This window comes from Colius striatus, chromosome 4 (assembly GCF_028858725.1).
Source record: "Colius striatus isolate bColStr4 chromosome 4, bColStr4.1.hap1, whole genome shotgun sequence".
Lineage (NCBI taxonomy): Eukaryota > Metazoa > Chordata > Aves > Coliiformes > Coliidae > Colius > Colius striatus.
In genome coordinates, this window is record NC_084762.1 from 4,206,134 (window position 1) to 4,218,695 (window position 12,562).

The following is a 12,562-nucleotide window of genomic DNA, read 5'->3' on the forward strand; positions in this document are numbered from 1 at the left end:
ATATTATGGAGCCAGAAGTATTTCAAATACATGTCTTGGTCTTCTTCTATTCATGTTATTCCTTACAGTGACTTGTTGGAGCTGAGGCTTATTCTGTCATGAGTAGTTGATCTGTGTAGTCACGAGCACTGCAAATGGAATTGTCCATGTAAATAAACCCCACAGGACTTTCCCTGTCACGTGCTGGTGTGGACAAACCACAAGAAGGTCTGAAGCCTGTATAGGCCTTCTGTTGCTCTCATTTTTTCACCTGTAAAGAGCAAGCTTTTTTGCCCTGGATCAAAGAGGATGTCATTTGAAGTGATGTGAAAACAAAAGCCGCCCCGTGGTTGCACTGTTGTACGGCCTTCAGCCTGAAAGGGAGAGTATGAGCTGTGGCTGAGAATTTCCTTCTTGTTGACTATGAGCCCACTGTATTTGGTGTGTTTTCTTCAGGCTGGGAAGAACTAGGAGGGGCAGTGATTGTTTTGCTTTCTAAATAACAGATCCCAAGTCTTGTTATGCACCTTAATTAGCACCTTCAGCACTTGTTTCCACCCTCTTTGGGGACTGATGAAACCCGTTGAACCTAATGTGAGTCTTCCCACTGACCTCAATAGACAGCAGAAGGGATCTGAAGTCTGCACTGAGTGATTTCCCTCTGTATGGTTTAACAAACACGATTCCACTGCCTCTGTCAAGGCTTTACTTCACTCAGCTTCCTTCTATGCTGACCTCCTGGTGCTCACAGTTCTCCTTTCTCATCTGTTTCAAGCAAGGGCTTTTCTTCTCCATGCGTTTGGCTACAGTGCATATTTGCAGGCATTACTAACAAGTAACTGCACAGGGAGAAATTTTGGCTTGGCCAGCACAGTTACTGGCTGAGCTTACTTAGTGAGCAAGCTTGGTGGATGCACTCCTCCCTCACCCTCCTCCTCCTCCTGCTCCCAGGGGCAGAGCCAAGGTTTCAAATCTCACGCAGGGTGGCCAGCAAAGTTCATCTTCTCTAAGAAAGTAAGGCAACAAGGGGACTGAGACTGCATGCAAGAGGGTTAACAAGAGTGCTGCAGTTCTCTTCCAGGGGGCTGCTGCCACTAACCAGGCTGTTTATGTTTACAGCTTTTCCCTTCATCCCTGCTGAGCAAAAACCACGCCTCTGGAAACAAAGCCTGGGCATTGCTCTGTGTTAGACTGCATGTAGTGTCTGGTGGCTAACAGAAGAGACTTGGAGACAGCAGACTCTCTTTTTCTGCCTATGGTAAGACACACAACTGCACTTAGCAAGTGTACAATAATTAGTGATGCTCCAGGCAGTGTTTGTGAGCCAGCTTTCTGCTCACAAGTGCCCTTAGTCTCAATTTGAGAGTCACAAGAGAACGGCAGTGATGTGCTGGAGTGACACTGGCGTACCAGACATTCCTCAGCAGGAAGCTGAAGAGGGGCAAGGGCTTTCTGGGTAAGGGGAATAATGGGAGGGTTGTCCTTTCCTTCAGTTCACTGGGGACTTGCCTGCTGATTTAAATTGTAAATAGCATTACAAACCAACTGCAGCAGTTGGATGTTTCTTAGATGAAGCATTGGATTTGTACTAATACAGGGGAAAATCACAGACTTCTACTAGTTTGACATCAGTCTCTTTTCATATTTAATAGTTATATTAACCACAGGTAGGTGATGTCAGTTCCTTTGGCATCCTGTGATCTTACTGTTTTGATACTACAAAACCATTTCTTTGTCTTTTCCTTTCCACTGCCATAAACTGTTATCATCACCATGACATTTAAAGACTGTATAGAGACTGGTAGGGTCAGTGGGAGAAGTTCCCTGCTATCGTGGCATTTAATACCATCAAGCTCACTCTGAGAACTAGTTAGGTTTGGTCCTGTTCTGTGGAAGAGGCTTTTTGTTCCTCTGAGCCTGTGTTCCAAGACACAATCACAGAAGAGTTGAGGTTGGCAGGGAGCTCTGGAAGTCACTGGGTCCAGCCCCCTGCTCAAGCAGGGCCACCTCGAGCAGGCTGCTCGGGACTGTGCCCATGTGGCTGTTGAGTGTCTGCAAGGATGGAGACTCCACCACCTCCCTGACAACCTGAGACAGTGCTTGGTCACTCTAACAGTGAAAAAGTGTTTCCTGATGTTCAGAGGGAACCTCCTGTGTGTCGGTTTGTGCTGACAGTCTGGTCTGTCTTCTGCTGGGGAGCCCAGAACTGGACACAGCTCTCCGGATGAGGCCTCACCAGTGCTGAGGAGAGGGGGAGGATCACCTCCCTGGAGCTGGCAGCAATCCTCCTAACACAGCCCAGGGTAAAAGGACAGTTTACACCCATTTGTTCTTGTGCTAGTGTTTTCCTTGAACTTGAGTAGCAACCGGCTTTTAACTGGCCTGAAAGGAAATATAAACAGCCACATCCCCTCTCAGTCTTCATTAGACTAAACAAACTGAACTCTTCTAGTCTGCTCTTGTTTGATAATGTTCACCACTCCCCAGTCCTCCCAGTAACCCTTTTCTGGGTCTCTTCCAGTTTGAATTCCTCCTCCTTACATGCTGTACTGAGTTTTCCAGGTGGAGTCTCAGCAATGCTTTTCGTTATGTCATCCTCCTCTTTCGCTGTAGGAAACAACTGAAGTGATAACAGGGATGTTTTCTTAACAGCATCACTTGGTTGTGAATCCAGGCTGAACACCCACAGTCCTGCACTCCCCAGTTATAAAGAAATTTAGGAAGGTGTTTGAGTAAGGGGTGGAGTGTTTCCTGAGGTGAAAAAGTGGTGGCATATGGGTAATTAAGGTCAACAAGAGCAAAAATGTAAATAAACCCATGGGTGCACCATTCCTTCCCCTGACAGCAAAGGGAATGTGAACTGCATAGCATACAGCTCACCAGTGGAGGATAGAAACACCAGGTATCTGAGGTTAGTATTGCAATGATGTTAAATTCCTTGCCAGAAACCCAGGCCCTCCTGAGACCACAGAGTCAGAGTGGTGGGAGTTGGAAGGGACCTTTAGAGACCATCTAGTCCAACCCCCCTGCCAAAGCAGGCCCACCTAGATCAGGTCACTCAGGAACATGTCCAAGTGGGTTTTGAAAACCTCCAGAGGAGACTCCACACCCTCCCTGGGCAGCCTGTGCCAGGGTTCCCTCACCCTCATAGTAAAGAAGCTTTTCCTTAAGTGGAACTTTTTGTGTCCCAGCTTTTGTCCATTGCCCCCGTCCTGTCACTGGACACTACACAGAAAAGTGTTGCCCCGTTCCCTTGACATCCACCTTTCAAATACTTGTAAGCATTAATGAGGTAGTGAGATGACATACAAGTTCACTTTGGATTCAGTAAAAGCCTTCAGTCAGACTTCCAGAGGGTAGGGAGATGTATCTGAGCAATATAAAGAATTATCCGTGCTACTTGTTGCCCCTTTTTTCCTTCCCATCAGTTTCTTGCCTATAGCTGCATGAGTCTGCTTCCAAGCTCACTTATTTCCATTAATCTGACTTTTCATCTGTAGGTAGCAATGACCATTTAATTTCCCAAGTAATTTGAAACTGGTTTTTTCCTGTGAAATGACAGGAGATGAGGACCAGACCTCCCTGTTCTTCTGTGAGCAGGGCAAAGATGTCCTAAATTCCCTTCTAGAATATGCTAAATGCTGTCTTTAAACAAGCAAACAAATTATTACCTGTTCTTCTTCTTCACCAACATCAGTGGAAGATCCTTCCTATGCTTTTTCCTAACGTCAGTGTAATATCTTAGATCATTAACTGTGGCACTGTCTGTTGGCTTCATTAAACAGCATTTGTTCATTTTACCCTCTTTCTCTCAGACTGAATGATGCTGTAGTGTGTTTGGGTTGAAAATAAAGGGTTTTTTTTTCTCTGCTAATTCTAATTTAAAAATAAATGCTCAGTAAAAACTTGGGAACCCAAAGAATACTTTAATTTTGGTCGCTCTTACAAAATACAAGCCCTTTTGTTAAATCTAGCAGTAAACTCCTTCATTGTAAGCATCTTTTGGACTTGAAGTGCTGTAAATTTAAACACTTTGGACACTTTCAGCACCAAAACACTCGTTTGCCTTCTCTACTCCGGCTCCTGCAGCACAAGGTGAGTCAGATGTGCTGGTGAGAGTGTGCACCAGTCAGGCACAGCAAGGTGTGTGCTGGGGATGCTGCTGACAAGATGGATATTCTTGATAGACACTGTGACATTTCTCCCTGCCCTTGGCCAAAGAGAAGGTCAGTGGAACACTGCCCTACTGGTGAGGCTTCAGGTGTCCGCTTCTCCTCCAGTTGTGTGTCATGAAGTGCCGCAGTTGGTCCACCTGCACGGAATATACAGGAAGACACGGGATGTCTTTGTGTCAGATCATGTTATCCATGTGGGAAGAGGAGGAGCAGTTGGAAGGAAACTGAATAAGCAGTTTCCTTATGCTCCTTGATGAACTGTGGATTGATGGACAAATGCACAGGAATGCTGAAAGGGAAGAAGCAAACATGAAACAGATGGAAAGCAAGAGACAGACAACAATTCAATCCTAGCCCTCGTAAAGCTGCAAAATTCCTGTTGACCACAGTGGTGCAGAGCCAGAACGAAATAGGGGGTGGAGGAAAACAGGGACAGGAAATCAGGGAAGGATGGCTTCAGGTGATTTTGTCCCTGTGTTCTCCTCACACACCATCAGTCTCCACTTCCTCCAGCTCTCATCCCTTCTCATTGCTGAAGCAGTAAGCTGGCATTTCTTATCTGGTATTTCCCACCCACCCATCAGCATGTTTGGGCTAGCTGGCAGCTAATTCTAATGGGTGAAGGAGCCATCAGTAGCCCTCGCCACTTCCCACAGGGCATGGTAATTGATCAAGCTAACAAATGCTGACAGGTGAGAGACATTCATCCACAGTTGCTGCTGGTGTAAAGGCTTCCATGTGGTAGCTGTGTTTGATGGAGAAACAATGCCACAAGAGAAACATCTCAGTGGCCTGAAATGCACTCACTTCACAGATTGCTCTTTTGGCTACCAAAGATTTCACAGGAAGAGAACAGCTACAACCTGTATTAGAACAGGCTAGGTCACATCTCCCTCTTCAAATGCTTCTGCTTGGCTGCCTTTCTGTACCTGCAAGTAGCGGAATATAGTTCACAAGCTGCTTCCAGGCAGCAGTGAAAATTTCTTCCCTCAGTCAAAATCAGTCAATCTCATAAAGGCTCCCTCTAGTTTCTCTCCAGCTAATATAATTGTTTTTATTTAATCTTGCAGTGATGTAGTTTTTCCACTAAGAGGTGGAAAATGGAGACGGAAGGGAATATTTTCCCTCCCATCTCTTGGCTGCCTTTTCTTTCCCAGTAGCGTCCAAGTTTCACTGAACAACTTCATATCTGCACAGCCATTTCAGACATCACACCATAGCTTGAGCCAGCACTTAATTTGATCTAGGTTCTTGCAGTCTAACAGTCGTAAGTAGGATGTCTCATTTCAACATTGCTCCTTTACTCGTTGAGCCACATCCTTATGATGCATTTCATACCAAACTTAATTCCTTATGCCTGCTTCCACAGGCAAGAAACCCACGTGCAGCAGCTCCTGCTGCTGACATTCTCCAGATGCCCGCCTCTATTTGGTAAGGTTTCTCTTTCACCATACTAAACGAGTCTCTTGCTTCCTTTTGGCGTTTCTGCAAGCTGTGGCCATTCAGGGCTGCTGAGCCTCCTCCAGAACGTTCCTCTCAGGTCACGTTGCTGGGCTCTTATGGCTGATGTGTTAGCAGCCAAGGTGGTCAATGTCAGCACCATCTGTTGCTTTCACCTCTGCTGGAAAAGCCTACCCCTCAGTGCAGCTCTTTAACCCATTCTCCCCATGGTGGTCTAGCCCCAGAGTAACGCTGTGTGAGTTTAATGCTTTTTCTGTGAAGAAGAGGTTACAGGCATCACCATTTTGCACTGAGATTCCTGCCACTGACAACAAGGATCAGTTCTTTGGAAGAGATGTACTGGAGCTAAGGAACTCCTCAGGGCAGACAGGGCCATCTCATACAGAAGGCTATCCTGACATTGGAAGCCTACAGCAGCTTTAACTAGAAACCTTTCTTAGCTTAGCTGATATCCTATCCTGCCACATTCGGGCAGGCACTTATCAGCGGTAGCCCATCGCTGCCTGGGGAAGCAGCCTGAGGTGAGCATCCTTTCCTCACGGAGGCGAGCCACAGGCTGCGACCGGAGCAGCGCTCCTTGCTCCATCACCTCAGCAGCCCCCTCAGCGCAGCCCTTTCCCAAGGCAGCGAGCCACAGGCTGCGGCCAGAGCAGAGCAGCATCCTCATAGCACCCTCCCCCGGAGCAGCGCGACGCGCAGGCGCACGACAGCGCCCCCTCTGGGCCCCTGCCCGGAGCGCCCCGCCGCGCACGCTCCCTCAGAGGCAGCGGCCGCCCCGCCCCGCCCCGCCCCGTCCCGCCGCAGCCCGGCCCCGCCGCCCCGCCCCGTCCCGCCCCGTCCCGCCGCAGCCCGGCCCCGCCCCGGCGCTTCCCGAAGCCGCTCGGGTGTTTCCGTTCCTTTCCGGCGCCGCAGCCTTTCGCTGCCCCATCGCCGCTTGCTTCCCGGCGGCGCGGCGCGGCGAGGCGGGAGGAGGCGGCGGAAGATGGTGGTTGGGATTGGCAGGGAGGCGGCGGCAGTAGGAGCAGCGCTGGTTATGCAAACGAGGCCAGCCAGACACACTGCCAGAGCCGCTGTGGAGCGCGGCTGAGCAAGGAGGCGGCTGCGGCTGCAACGCCACCGCCCTCCCCGGCGCCGGACCCTCCTCCTCTCCCTCCCTCGCTCCCTGCAGCGCCCGCCCGCCGTCTCTCGCGCTCCCCGCCCGGCCCGGCCCGGCCCGGCATGGACGTCGGCTCTCCGCCGTGTGGCTGTGCGCGGCGCTGCCGCTGAGCGAGGCCGCTCCCGGGGAGGGGAGGGAAAGATGTCGGACACCAAGGTGAAAGTTGCCGTCAGGGTCCGGCCGATGAACAGGAGAGGTAAGGGAAGGGGGCGGCGGGGATGATGGCTGTGGGGAGGGGGCGGCAGCGGGGCGCGCCTGAGGCGGGCGCGGCGGCCCCCCGCGCTGGTGGGCGAATAAACCCCCTGACACGCACCCCCGCGCTGCCCCGGCAGCCCCCACCGAGGGGGAGCCGGCGGGAGGGGAGCAGGAGGGAGCTCTGGCCCTGGGTACAGCCCCCCGTCGTGTCGCCTTGCAGAGCTGGACCTGAATACCAAGTGCATCGTGGAGATGGAAGGGAACCAGACCGTGCTTCACCCTCCGCCTTCCAACACCAAGCAGGGAGAAAGGTAAGAAAATTACGCGAGTCGCCTTGCGTCGAATAAAAACTCAACCCCGCTGTTTCTGCCTCGCCCTGGCATGGGCTTCGCCTGGCTTTGTTACGGGAGCGGCGGGGTCCTGGAGTGCTTGCTCGGTGCCTTGCGGGGGGAGCAGGCGAGGGCGAGCGCCTGCCGGGGAGGGCTGCCTTGGGCTTGCATCCCTGGGAAGCCAGGACCAGACCTTCCTCTGTCTGGTGGAGTCGGAGGTACCCAAATGGGATGTGGAGACACAAGATCTCTATTGGCCTCCCAGGGTTTAAAAGCTGATTTTTGGTTAACTGCTCGAAAAACAAGCTGTTGATTAGGTAAGGACTTAGACTGCATACTGCTTTCAGAAATGTCTTGCATGCAAGTTGCTGGTAACTTGATGTAACCTGTGGGAGAACAAGAGATAGAATCTGAACTTTATGCTAGTGATGGTATTTTTTTTGTCTTTCAAGATTATTTACTAGATTTGAATGCATTTGTGTTTGAAAAGGCTATAATTGCTAGGTCCTGTGTTAATTCAGTGTTGTTCTGTGAAGTAGCCCATAAGAACATGCTAAAGTAATTCAGAAATCTGGCATTTAGTTGTGATGCCCCAGTAAAGAATACCCTTGGAAATCATCCAAAATACCAATGCACTAGACTGTAAAAATAGATCAGAACAGGAAAAGATTTCTTTCCTTTGAGGGAGCGCAGGGAAAGACAGAGAGGTGCAAGGGGAGTAGTTACATTATATGCTTATCTGTTCAGTTACCTGTTGACTGCTCAACTGGAGTTGATCTGTTAAATGTGTTTAATGCTAAGGAGTGTCAAATCATTTGCATGGTTATAGAGATTTTAACCAGAACCGCTCAAGGTTTTATTAAGAATGTTTTTGATCAAGTTCAGAGCAGTTATGAAGAAACTGTAGCGTGAGAATATGGGTTCTTTTTAAAGGCAGCGTGTCATGCTTTTATAGTTTTCCAGCAGAAAAGGTTGAGACCTTTTCTGGTTTGACACATCCGAGATACAAAGGTGCTTCTCACATTAATCCCATACGGGAATGTAGCTGTAATCACATCAGTTTAACTTAAATCCAATTTGCATTGTCTGCAGAACCATTGTTGTGACTAACGTGCTGGCCCTGGTCTTGAAAGATCTGTGCTTGTTTCCTGCTCCTTTCACAGGTCTTTGTGTGATCCTTCAACAAGTCATACTGTCTCTGTGGATCTTGCATCCTATCTGTAAAATGGAAACATCGTTTTTCTTCAGATCGCTCTGTTTCAGAAAGTATGGTGGAGGTTTTTCTTTTCCTCCTTTTTATTGAAGCATGGAGATGACCTCCATCAGTCACAGTGCTGCTCTGATAAGAATAGCATTAACTCTTTAAAGTGAGTGCATTTGACAGGTGTAAAACATGAAATACAAGCAGAGTTTATAAAGCAAGAACAGAACTGTGACTTAAAAATCATGATTTCAATAGACTAAGGAGATATCATGGGCAGATGGTTTAATAAAGAGCCTGCAACATCTCGGTTTTACTTTTGTGCATGCTGGCCTGCAGGTACTCGGTGAGACCGTGCACGGACTCTCTGTTTTTAGAGCTTATGCAGCTTGTGTTTACCTGGCTTTGATACCTGTAATTATACCTGAATTCTCTTGTTTGGTTGGGACTGGCTTCTGGTCCTGCGTCAGCAGCCTGACGGGTGAGCCGTGACGATTGCATGCGACCTTCCCATCGCAGCTGTGCTGGGAAGTGATAGCTCTCCTGCCGGTGAGGCTGGAATTGGGTTACCTGTTACATGTGTCACTTGTGTGTTTGGAAATAAGTCAGAAATACCCATCAGAAGAAACTCAGACTTGTGCAAGCGTATGGTTTGAGCACCTTCTCAATGGCAGGTGTCGGATGTAACCTGTTGAGATCCTTAATGGACTTTTTAGTGCCTAGTGAAGATCTTTGTGTTTTCTTCAGGGATCAACTGTTGATTTTTATTTTTTACTCAGGATAAACAGTTTAATTTCTCATGGTGAAAAATGATTTCTCTTCTTCTGTGTCTACCCACCATGAAATGCCTGTATAAACTGGCTCTGAATTGCTGCTTAGCTGCTGCTTGTACTTGGATTGATGCCTTGACGGGGTTAGGGATGTCAAATGGATTTTTGGTTTTCTCTGTGTTATTGTATAGCTCAACTGGATTTTTCTTTCAGAGCAACCATGTCACTGCAAAAATGATTTCACTTGCTTGGGTGATTAGTTGGTCTTTCTCTACTGTAGGCATTATTTTAATACTCTGTTTAGTCCTACCTTTCCCTTTTTACATTTCATCTTTTTATATGGAAATTTCCCTTTTCTAGCTGAATGGAAGTACAAGTGTGTGCTGCACTTTGGAATAAGTAGCCTTCTAAAGCAAATTTGGTTTCCAGGGCTGCTTGTCTTAATTCAGCTGAAGCCAAGAGACTTTTGGGTGTGGGAAGTTGAATTTAGGACCCTACTCTTTATTTGCTTTGATCTCTCAGTTATAATTTGAAAAGTATGGACAGAATTTTCTAAGGTAGATTTAGGAAGCTGTCTAATAATTATTAAAGACTTATTCTTCCAAGAGCAAATTTAATATCTAAGGTTAGGTTTTATTAAGGATAGCTCTGAAGGATTTCAAGTAAGCAAGTAATGCTAGGTTTACAAGCAGTGAAAAAAGCCTAAAATTAGGCAGTGATGTCATTTGTCCAATTTTCACTGTTGTATTAGAGGTAAGGCAGTAAGTTACCACCATCAATTAGAACAGAGCTCTAACAGCATCTCCTAACTGCCAGACCAGGCAATACCCCTACCTTAACAAGCACAGCTAGAAAATAGCAATTGTTACTAAACACAAGTGATGTGTCTTTTCACAAGTAGCAAGCCTGCCCCTTCCCTACAGACACACGACTTCTCATGTTCTGACTGGCGAAGGAGGAAAACCAGAGCGTGGTCAGGCTGAACAATCAGTCTGAAAGGCACAGGAAAATCTTTATTGACTGAAATAATAGGAGACAGAGTTCAGAAAGGAATGGTTTTCATTAGCTGGTATCAAGTATAATCTCCAGTGCTGGCAAACTTTTTGTAAGCTGGTTGTTGGACTTCTTACCTTTAACCCTTGTTTTACTATTACCAGTAGCAGTAGTTTTCTTTAGAGCCGCCTAAGTGTATTTGTGTGTCAAATTAGTTACTTCTCCTGTTTCTCATCCATTTCCCCTCCCAAACCAATATAGATGTCCATTTCTTCCCCAGAATATCATCTTGGCTTTCTGAGAACCCTCTGATTTACCTTTTTGTGTCTTCACCTGGGAATCTGAGTTCCTATCCTCACTCTCCCTAAAAACAAACGTTTGTCCATTTCTTTTAGAAATGGACATTATGTTTCAAAGCCATGTATACATCCTGCTGACTTACTATAAACCTTTGTTTTGTTTATATTGAAATATAACGATGAGATAATTAGAGTAAGGAGTTACAAGCAATCTTTCAAAATATTTGGATAACTTTTTAGGGTGGGATTTTCACACCTTTGTCTGTTTCAATGAACATTTGACTTTGTTATCTTTCAGTAGCATGAATGAAGTTTTGCTGGGTTCCTCCTGTGCTTTTGATTGTTAAAATATGCTTTCCTCTAGCCTTTCCTTTTCAGCTACACTTTTAAATGCATAGGATCAGAAAAGAAAAGTCTTATTTTGGTTCCCTGACAACAGTTCTTCATGACATGATTTTTCCTTGAGTAAGCAAAATATTTATCTTGACGGAAATAAACAAGGAACTATGGAGACAGTAGAACTGAAATACTATTTCAGCTGTAGTTTTGACTTCTTCTGTTGGGCAATTTATTCCCTTAGAGCACAGTAGCCTCCTGCATACTCTGCCCTATTAAAATCTCAGGGCAGAAAATAAGATAGAAATCATCCAAGTGCAGAGCTGAACTTCATATGACCACTTTGCCCTGAAAGTATCTTTCTCATCTGACTTACCTTCTTTGTTTTAAACGTTTAGGACTGACTTGCTCTGTCTTCTTCCCTTATTTTAGTAACAGGCAAGCAGCACCAATTCTTCTTAGGTAAAATTCTTCTTATAGCTCTAAATTACTGAAGGTTCTGGAATACATGGGGGCTTTTTAGAGTAAGGTTAAAGCTGTGTAATGAAAAAATATCTAGGAACAGATGTGCGTGTGTCTAGCTAGTTTTTGTAGGTCATGATACTTTCAAAGAGGAATATCTGAAGCAGATTTCATCCCTAGGCAGCTTGTCTTAAGACTCTTGTTTCTAGAAAGCAGCTGTTGCTTCCCCTGCCTTGGAGGAAACATGATTTTGGGATGGTCTTTAGTACCTAGTCCTTCACGTGGGTGTCATGGCACTTCACCTTGTTTGCTATTGTGGCTTTGAATAGCATCAGAGGTGAGGGAAGGTGGCTGTTGTAGGGAGAGGGTGTGTGTTTCTTGTAGTGGTCACTTTCTCAAACTGAAACTTGTGAAAACTGAAATAGCAAAACTGCAAATTGTTTCCACATCTGAAGGAATGATCAACAAGACCAAGTCTTTGATGTGTTTACTTCAAATTATCACCTCTCTGAGGTAGATCATAAAGTAATATTGGGCAGAAACTTTTATCTTTGCAGGAAATTGTAAAAGTGATCTGACTTTGACCTCTTCTGTTAACTTTCCTGTTAGACATCAGCATTCAGGCTGTGAACTGTTAGCTTTGAACCTTTGCAGGAGAGGTGTACTTGAACTATGAAATGTGCGGTTGGAAAATGGCATTTTGAGAGCTATTTTTGCATGGCTTTCATTCATTTAGGCCTCAGAGGAGATGCTAGAGGCAGCTCCTTGAAATTGCTGTTCTTAAATTCCATGTAATTTGAAAGAAAGCTAGGCACAAAGATGTAATCCAAACTGTTGTGTGGCATGGCTCTGGGTTCTTCCTAAGGTGGCCTGAACTCTAAGTGCAGCGTGCATTAATTTGCCATATTTATTCAGACGGCTGTTAAGTCCTTGTGCTTTGGTCTGTAAATGGCAATGCTGGAGGAAACTACCGTTTGAAGCTGTTGGGATTGTGGATAAGCAGCAAGTAGTACTTAGCTGGCAGTATTTCGGAACAAAAATAGATAAAGTGTTTGAAGAGAAGGAAATCTGTGCTTGGTATGACCATGTTTAGGCAATCGGTGCTTTGTAGCCATTCTCTACTTGTGAACTAGTGAGTATTATTTTCCAATATTTCTGAGTACAACATAGGAAAAGGGGGTTCAGCTTCAAACCTGTCCAGTTTTT

General features: G+C 46.2%; 2 protein-coding genes across 9 annotated transcripts in view; both read left to right on the forward strand.

Annotated features, from left to right (window-relative positions):
- Positions 1–12,562, forward strand: part of NHLRC1 (NHL repeat containing E3 ubiquitin protein ligase 1) — a 43,169-nt gene that overhangs the window by 6,259 nt on the left and 24,348 nt on the right. Inside the window, exons 2-3 of one of the 2 annotated variants that reach the window (XM_061994790.1) lie at positions 1,099–1,237; positions 5,524–5,574. The exons of the other annotated variant lie outside the window; for it this stretch is intronic. The gene's annotated coding sequence lies outside the window, so the exon portion shown is untranslated. Of the gene's footprint in view, positions 1–1,098; positions 1,238–5,523; positions 5,575–12,562 lie in introns of those variants that run through there. 2 annotated transcript variants of the gene reach the window in all.
- KIF13A (kinesin family member 13A) overlaps positions 6,581–12,562 on the forward strand; it is a 95,143-nt gene continuing 89,161 nt past the window's right edge. For 2 of the 7 annotated variants that reach the window (XM_061994780.1, XM_061994782.1), the window contains exons 1-2: positions 6,586–6,967; positions 7,187–7,277. In XM_061994780.1, coding sequence (XP_061850764.1) covers positions 6,913–6,967; positions 7,187–7,277 — 146 coding nt within the window. In that variant the 5' untranslated portion in view covers positions 6,586–6,912. Of the gene's footprint in view, positions 6,968–7,186; positions 7,278–12,562 lie in introns of all 7 variants that reach the window. The other 5 variants (XM_061994779.1, XM_061994781.1, XM_061994783.1 and 2 more) reach the window with 4 other exon arrangements.